Source organism: Pseudochaenichthys georgianus, unplaced genomic scaffold (assembly GCF_902827115.2).
Source record: "Pseudochaenichthys georgianus unplaced genomic scaffold, fPseGeo1.2 scaffold_994_arrow_ctg1, whole genome shotgun sequence".
Lineage (NCBI taxonomy): Eukaryota > Metazoa > Chordata > Actinopteri > Perciformes > Channichthyidae > Pseudochaenichthys > Pseudochaenichthys georgianus.
The window spans coordinates 44,545-53,406 of NW_027263514.1; the positions used below are offsets into that span (position 1 = coordinate 44,545).

Below are 8,862 nucleotides of genomic sequence, written 5' to 3' on the forward strand. Positions count from 1 at the left end.
GGAGGGAGACAGAGAGAGAGGGGGGAGAGAGAGGGAGACAGAGAGAGAGGGAGACAGAGAGAGAGACGGAGAGAGAGGGAGACAGAGAGAGAGGGGAGAGACAGAGAGAGGGAGACAGAGAGGGAGGGAGGATCAGTTTCTCCTAGGGCTGAACGATTAATCGATTTTAAATCGAAATCGCGATTCGAGAAGAAGCGATTATCAAATAAAAAATGTTAAACTTTTCCCCCCAATTTTTCTCTTCTTGTGAGTCAGTCCTCTCCACCAATCAGAAGCGCTGTGCTCCACATGTACCAGCCATTGCTAACCAATCAGAAGTGGCCCATGATAGCAGGTGACAGATTGATCCAATCAGCTGCCTCTCCAGATGCTCTGAGTCAGGTCGATGCTCCATCACGCGTTTCTACATCAGGGCGAACCTGAAGCTGAAGCTCGACTTTAAAGCAACGGAAGTTTCAGGTAACTTTAGTTCTCGCTCGTAGCTCGGGGCGCCGGAGACGGGAGCACGTTGATGCGACCTTCCGAGCGTCGGGTCGCTTAAAAACAAATATCGCAATATCTGTCAGAAAAATGGCAATTAGATTATTTCCCCAAATCGTGCGGCCCTGGTTTCCCCCGAGTTATTTTCCAAAGTTAAAAGTAAACGTTTGAAAAGTGTAGCAGTTTCTTTGAATGGAATCATTTAGTTGATTGAAAAATGAATCTGAACTTTTCGATCCGTAACGATTAGAAACTGAAGCGATATAAAAACGAGCCCGAGTTTAAACGTCAGCGTCCGGGGATGCCGGCCAACGGAGACTCTGCCACGCCGCTCTCACCGTGGAACCATCCGGTGGCTTTCAAATGCTTCCCGGGAAATTAATTATTTCCGGACATTCGACCGGCGAGAAAGTATCCTCGCGGAAACCCCGATAGAGATATTGGTACTACCTCTCCCCCAGCATGAAGTTGTCGGGCTTGAGGTCGGCGTGGATCAGCCGGACGCCGTGCAGCGCCTCCACCGTCCTCAGGATGCAGACGCTGAAGTACATGACGAGCGGCTGCGGCATCACTTTGTCACTCAGCGTCTTGTAGATGTTCACGGCGTTCTGAGGGCAGAGAGCGGCATCAATGACGGGACTACTTTCTGTGGATTGATATGACTTCACGGGCTATATCCCAGCCCTGAGATGGACCAATCAGAATGGAGTATTGCCCTACCAGCAGGGTGCCGCAGTTGTGCAGCTCGCCCAGCATCACGCTGCCGTTGTGGAACAAGTGGGCGGAGCTTATCCGACCGAACAGCTGACGGAGACCGAGAGGCAGCCGAGCGTCAAGCTGAGAGTCGATGTAAAACTCCCAGGGGTTCGCTGGCTTCTGAACCTACACACACACACACACACACACACACACACACACACACACACACACACACACACACACACACACACACACACACACACACACACACACACACACACACACACACACACACACACAGTTTAATATCCATACAGCAGAACATTGAGGGGGATTCACTCACACACACAATTTATGCCGAATAATGGGCGTACCTTCAGCACCACTTTCTCAGAGGTCATGGGGTCGGTGCCCTGGTAGACGGTTGCAAACGCCCCCTGTCCGAGAACACAGTCCACTCTCAGAGCCGCCTTTCCTGTGAGGAGGAGCGATTTAGTGTTCAACTCATTTCAATATTCACTTCAGCTCCAAGACACTTAAGATGTTTTCATCCAGAAAATTGAATATTTTGCACAACGTGATAACATTTAAAGTCAATGCAAAGACACGGATTCGCCCGGGTGGCAGAAGACACTTAAGGACACTTACAATATATAAAAGACACGGATTCGCCCTGGTGGCAGAAGACACTTAAAATATATAAAAGACACTTAAGGACACTTAAAATATATAAAAGACACGGATTCGCCCGGGTGGCAGAAGACACTTAAAATATATAAAAGACACTTAAGGACACTTAAAATATATAAAAGACACGGATTCGCCCTGGTGGCAGAAGACACTTAAAATATATAAAAGACACGGATTCGCCCGGGTGACAGAAGACACTTAAAATATATAAAAGACACTTAAGGACACTTAAAATATATAAAACACACTTAAGGACACTTAAAATATATAAAAGACACGGATTCGCCTGGGTGACAGAAGATACTTAAAATATATCAAAGACACTTAGGGACACTTAAAATATATAAAAGACACGGATTTGCCCTGGTGGCAGAAGACACTTAAAATATATAAAAGACACTTAAGGACACTTAAAATATATAAAAGACACGGATTCGCCCGGGTGGCAGAAGATACTTAAAAAATATATAAAAGACACTTAAAATATATAAAATACACGGATTCGCCCTGGTGGCAGAAGACACTTAAAATATATAAAAGACACTTAAGGACACTTAAAATATATAAAACACACTTAAGGACCCTTAAAATATATAAAAGACACGGATTCGCCTGGGTGACAGAAGATACTTAAAATATATCAAAGACACTTAGGGACACTTAAAATATATAAAAGACACGGATTTGCCCTGGTGGCAGAAGACACTTAAAATATATAAAAGACACTTAAGGACACTTAAAATATATAAAAGACACGGATTCGCCCGGGTGGCAGAAGATACTTAAAAAATATATCAAAGACACTTAAAATATATAAAACACACTTAAAATATATGAAATACACGGATTCGCCCTGGTGGCAGAAGACACTTAAAATATATAAAAGACACTTAAGGACACTTAAAATATATAATAGACACGGATTCGCCCGGGTGGCAGAAGACACTTAAAATATATAGAAGACACGGATTCGCCCGGGTGACAGAAGACACTTAAAATATATAAAAGACACTTAAGGACACTTAAAATATATAAAACACACTTAAGGACACTTAAAATATATAAAAGACACGGATTCGCCTGGGTGACAGAAGATACTTAAAATATATCAAAGACACTTAGGGACACTTAAAATATATAAAAGACACGGATTTGCCCTGGTGGCAGAAGACACTTAAAATATATAAAAGACACTTAAGGACACTTAAAATATATAAAAGACACGGATATGACGTTGTCGTGATTGTGTACGGAGCAGCTACTGGTTTATACTACGTGTGTTACAATAACATCACGGCAAAATGTGTTTATTTTCTTGTTGGCATCTACATGGAGATAAGCCCCGCCTTCTCATCTAGTTTGAGTGACACGAGTAGACACCAATACTGAATCCGTGCTTTGCGTCCGGTGTGAATCAAGCCCACAGGAAGTGCTCTTCCTAGTGGCCAAAAGGCGGTACTACAATTCCCATTAGGATATATTAAACGTGTCGATAGCATCAGTGGATGCTCACCCATGCTGATGGTGGTTTTTGGGGCGATGTTGGGAACGTTGCACTGCCATGTGATGCAGCGAGGGTGAGATGTGAGACGGGGGTCGAGCGAGAAAAGTAACCCTGCGATCAGGTCCTCGTCCCAGGGATCTGAGACCAGGTTCCCCTGCGTCCTGTCGGGGCTCGTCATGGATTCATCGTGCGGCAAAGACGCCTCCGGGCTCATGGGAACGTCTGCAATCCTCTTCGTGCGAGGACTCAGGAAAACGTCCAGGTCAGAACCCCCCCGAGGTTCCCGATGGAAGCTGCGTCGTTGGTGGAGAAACGAGAGCATATTAGCTTTAACACGTTTCTATCATTACACATCTTAAAAGTTCCCTTCTTATGGACATTTAAAAAGGTTGATGTCTTTCCTCTGTGTCCCTGGTGTGTCCCCGGTGTGTCCCGTGTGCCCCCGGTGTGTCCCATGTGCCCCCGGTGTGTCCCATGTGTGTGTCCCCCCCCGGTGTGTGTCTCCCCGGTGTGTGTCCCCGGTGTGTCCCCCTGGTGTGTCTCCCCGGTGTGTCTCCCCGGTGTGTGTGTCCGGTGTGTCCCCCCCCGGTGTGTGTCTCCCCGGTGTGTGTCCCCCCGGTGTGTGTCCCCCCGGTGTGTCTCCCCGGTGTGTCTCCCCGGTGTGTCCCCCCGGTGTGTCTCCCCGGTGTGTGTCCCCCGTGTGTCTCCCCGGTGTGTCTCCCCGGTGTGTCCCCCCGGTGTGTCTCCCCGGTGTGTGTCCCCCGTGTGTCCCCGGTGTGTCAGGAGACTCTCAAAGTGTCAGGAAATAACCCCTCTCTTTTCCTCCGTGCCCACATCTCTAAAGACGGGGAACCACGGAGCGGATCCGTTTGATTCGCTGCTACATCGGAACTATACTGGGAAAAGTGCCCTGGAGAGAAGCAGGAAATAAAACGTTTATTTTTATTTTTTGAAAGCTTCAGACCCAGAACCATCTCTTTCGTAACAGCTGAAATAGAGGGGGATGATCTGTTTGGTATCTTGAGCCAAACACTTCAGAGAGCTGTAACCATGCCGACAACAGGAGACCTTTAAGGATCCGTTTGTATCCATTGTGTTTTGTATACTCACTCTGGGCTCCTGAGGACCAGCCAGTCTGGTTTTGGCGTGTAATCCGGACTCATGGGGACGTCCTGGACCTGGTTCTGGGCCTGGCTCTGATCCTGGACCTGGTTCTGGACCCTCTCCAGTGTTGGGGTATTCCATGAATCCTCCATGATGGTGAAGGGTTCTCCTTTGGTGTAAACGTCCCAGTTTGAGGCGCCTAGCGGACAGAGGGTTTCTGGATCCTGGACCTGGTTCTGGGCCTGGTTCTGATCCTGGTTCTGGGCCTGATCCTGGACCTGGTGCTGGACCTGGTGCTGGCCCTGGTTCTGGACCTGGTGCTGGACCTGGTGCTGGACCTGGTGCTGGACCTGGTGCTGGCCCTGGTTCTGGACCTGGTGCTGGACCTGGTGCTGGCCCTGGTGCTGGCCCTGGTTCTGGACCTGGTGCTGGACCTGGTTCTGGTGCTGGTTCTGGTGCTGGACCTGGTTCTGGACCCTCTCCAGATTTGGGGGTTTCAGTGAATCCTCCATGATGGTGAAGGGTTCTTCTTTGGTGTACACGTCCCAGTTTGAGGCGCCTGGCGGACAGAGGGTTTGCTCCCTGAAGGAGAGCATGGCGGGAGGGGGGGCGTTCACTGAGCTGGAGGAAGATGATGAAGATGAAGAAGAATATGAAGGAGGCGGGGCTAGACCCTCCCCCACGATGGTGCCGTGACCCCCGGAGGACGGAGCCAGTTTACTGAAGTCAGTGTCGTCAGACGGGCTCTGCTCCAGGATGGGGCTGAGGGGGGAAAACATTTAAATAAAACTAAATAAAAAATACAATTAATAAAAACAACACTTAAAATATGTCAGGTTACCTGAGTTTTATCGTCTGACGTCTGATAAAAGCATCGTCCTCAGCGTCTCCACCATCACCATCACTCACTGGAGGAAAAACATACATTATTATCAAGAACATAGCGGTTGTGTCTAAATGAGGCGACTAAACGTCATCACGCCCAACGTTAGCCTCCTTTAGCTTAGCGGTGGTGACGTGAAGTCATGTGACCGCTCTGTAGTTAATTTATAGCCCAACATTAGTCTCCTTTAGCTTAGCGGCGTTGACGTGAAGTCATGTGACCACTCTGTAGTTAATTTATAGCCCAACATTAGCTACCTTTAGCTTAGCGGTGGTGACGTGAAGTCATGTGACCGTTCTGTAGTTAATTTATAGCCCAACATTAGCTACCTTTAGCTTAGCGGTGGTGATGTGAAGTCATGTGACCGTGCTGTAGTTCCTTTATAGCCCAACATTAGCCTCCTTTAGCTTAGCGGTGGTGACGTGAAGTCATGTGACCGTTCTGTAGTTCCTTTATAGCCCAACATTAGCCTCCTTTAGCTTAGCGGCGTTGACGTGAAGTCATGTGACCGTGCTGTAGTTCCTCTATAGCCCAACATTAGCCTCCTTTAGCTTAGCGGAGGTGACGTGAAGTCATGTGACCGTGCTGTAGTTCCTTTATAGCCCAACATTAGCCTCCTTTAGCTTAGCGGCGTTGACGTGAAGTCATGTGACCGTGCTGTAGTTCCTCTATAGCCCAACATTAGCCTCCTTTAGCTTAGCGGAGGTGACGTGAAGTCATGTGACCGTTCTGTAGTTCCTTTATAGCCCAACATTAGCCTCCTTTAGCTTAGCGGCGTTGACGTGAAGTCATGTGACCGTGCTGTAGTTCCTCTATAGCCCAACATTAGCCTCCTTTAGCTTAGCGGTGGTGACGTGAAGTCATGTGACCGTTCTGTAGTTCCTTTATAGCCCAACATTAGCCTCCTTTAGCTTAGCGGCGTTGACGTGAAGTCATGTGACCGTGCTGTAGTTCCTCTATAGCCCAACATTAGCCTCCTTTAGCTTAGCGGAGGTGACGTGAAGTCATGTGACCGTGCTGTAGTTCCTTTATAGCCCAACATTAGCCTCCTTTAGCTTAGCGGCGTTGACGTGAAGTCATGTGACCGTGCTGTAGTTCCTCTATAGCCCAACATTAGCCTCCTTTAGCTTAGCGGAGGTGACGTGAAGTCATGTGACCGTGCTGTAGTTCCTTTATAGCCCAACATTAGCCTCCTTTAGCTTAGCGGAGGTGACGTGAAGTCATGTGACCGTTCTGTAGTTCCTTTATAGCCCAACATTAGCCGCCTTTAGCTTAGCGGCGTTGACGTGAAGTCATGTGACCGCTCTGTAGTTAATTTATAGCCCAACATTAGCTACCTTTAGCTTAGCGGTGGTGACGTGAAGTCATGTGACCGTTCTGTAGTTAATTTATAGCCCAACATTAGCTACCTTTAGCTTAGCGGTGGTGATGTGAAGTCATGTGACCATTCTGTAGTTCCTTTATAGCCCAACATTAGCCTCCTTTAGCTTAGCGGTGGTGACGTGAAGTCATGTGACCGTTCTGTAGTTCCTTTATAGCCCAACATTAGCCTCCTTTAGCTTAGCGGCGTTGACGTGAAGTCATGTGACCGTGCTGTAGTTCCTCTATAGCCCAACATTAGCCTCCTTTAGCTTAGCGGAGGTGACGTGAAGTCATGTGACCGTGCTGTAGTTCCTTTATAGCCCAACATTAGCCTCCTTTAGCTTAGCGGCGTTGACGTGAAGTCATGTGACCGTGCTGTAGTTCCTCTATAGCCCAACATTAGCCTCCTTTAGCTTAGCGGAGGTGACGTGAAGTCATGTGACCGTTCTGTAGTTCCTTTATAGCCCAACATTAGCCTCCTTTAGCTTAGCGGAGGTGACGTGAAGTCATGTGACCGTGCTGTAGTTAATTTATAGCCCAACATTAGCCACCTTTAGCTTAGCGGTGGTGACGTGAAGTCATGTGACCGTGCTGTAGTTAATTTATAGCCCAACATTAGCCACCTTTAGCTTAGCGGAGGTGACGTGAAGTCATGTGACCGTGCTGTAGTTCTTTTATAGCCCAACATTAGCCTCCTTTAGCTTAGCGGAGGTGACGTGAAGTCATGTGACCGTGCTGTAGTTAATTTATAGCCCAACATTAGCCACCTTTAGCTTAGCGGTGGTGACGTGAAGTCATGTGACCGTGCTGTAGTTCCTCTATAGCCCAACATTAGCCTCCTTTAGCTTAGCGGCGTTGACGTGAAGTCATGTGACCGTGCTGTAGTTCCTCTATAGCCCAACATTAGCCTCATTTAGCTTAGCGGTGGTGACGTGAAGTCATGTGACCGTTCTGTAGTTCCTCTATAGCCCAACATTAGCCTCCTTTAGCTTAGCGGCGTTGACGTGAAGTCATGTGACCGTGCTGTAGTTCCTCTATAGCCCAACATTAGCCTCCTTTAGCTTAGCGGTGGTGACGTGAAGTCATGTGACCGTGCTGTAGTTCCTCTATAGCCCAACATTAGCCTCCTTTAGCTTAGCGGCGTTGACGTGAAGTCATGTGACCGTGCTGTAGTTCCTCTATAGCCCAACATTAGCCTCCTTTAGCTTAGCGGTGGTGACGTGAAGTCATGTGACCGTTCTGTAGTTCCTCTATAGCCCAACATTAGCCTCCTTTAGCTTAGCGGTGGTGACGTGAAGTCATGTGACCGTGCTGTAGTTCCTCTATAGCCCAACATTAGCCTCCTTTAGCTTAGCGGCGTTGACGTGAAGTCATGTGACCGTGCTGTAGTTCCTTTATAGCCCAACATTAGCCTCATTTAGCTTAGCGGTGGTGACGTGAAGTCATGTGACCATTCTGTAGTTCCTTTATAGCCCAACATTAGCCGCCTTTAGCTTAGCGGTGGTGACGTGAAGTCATGTGACCGTGCTGTAGTTCTTTTATAGCCCAACATTAGCCTCCTTTAGCTTAGCGGTGGTGACGTGAAGTCATGTGACCGTGCTGTAGTTCCTCTATAGCCCAACATTAGCCTCCTTTAGCTTAGCGGTGGTGACGTGAAGTCATGTGACCGTTCTGTAGTTCCTTTATAGCCCAACATTAGCCTCCTTTAGCTTAGCGGCGTTGACGTGAAGTCATGTGACCGTGCTGTAGTTCCTCTATAGCCCAACATTAGCCTCCTTTAGCTTAGCGGAGGTGACGTGAAGTCATGTGACCGTGCTGTAGTTCCTTTATAGCCCAACATTAGCCTCCTTTAGCTTAGCGGCGTTGACGTGAAGTCATGTGACCGTGCTGTAGTTCCTCTATAGCCCAACATTAGCCTCCTTTAGCTTAGCGGAGGTGACGTGAAGTCATGTGACCGTTCTGTAGTTCCTTTATAGCCCAACATTAGCCTCCTTTAGCTTAGCGGAGGTGACGTGAAGTCATGTGACCGTTCTGTAGTTCCTTTATAGCCCAACATTAGCCGCCTTTAGCTTAGCGGCGTTGACGTGAAGTCATGTGACCGCTCTGTAGTTAATTTATAGCCCAACATTAGCTACCTTTA

At 48.0% G+C, this 8,862-nt stretch overlaps 1 protein-coding gene across 1 annotated transcript in view; it reads right to left on the bottom strand.

Annotated features, from left to right (window-relative positions):
- LOC117444913 (mitotic checkpoint serine/threonine-protein kinase BUB1-like) overlaps positions 1-5,171 on the bottom strand; it is a 9,003-nt gene extending 3,832 nt beyond the window's left edge. Inside the window, exons 1-5 of the mRNA XM_034080302.2 lie at positions 4,484-5,171; positions 3,383-3,666; positions 1,554-1,654; positions 1,201-1,362; positions 931-1,088 (exon numbers count right to left, since the gene is read on the bottom strand). Coding sequence (XP_033936193.2) covers positions 931-1,088; positions 1,201-1,362; positions 1,554-1,654; positions 3,383-3,666; positions 4,484-5,073 — 1,295 coding nt within the window. The 5' untranslated portion in view covers positions 5,074-5,171. The remainder of the gene's footprint in view (positions 1-930; positions 1,089-1,200; positions 1,363-1,553; positions 1,655-3,382; positions 3,667-4,483) is intronic.
- Positions 5,172-8,862: the final 3,691 nt, after the last annotated feature.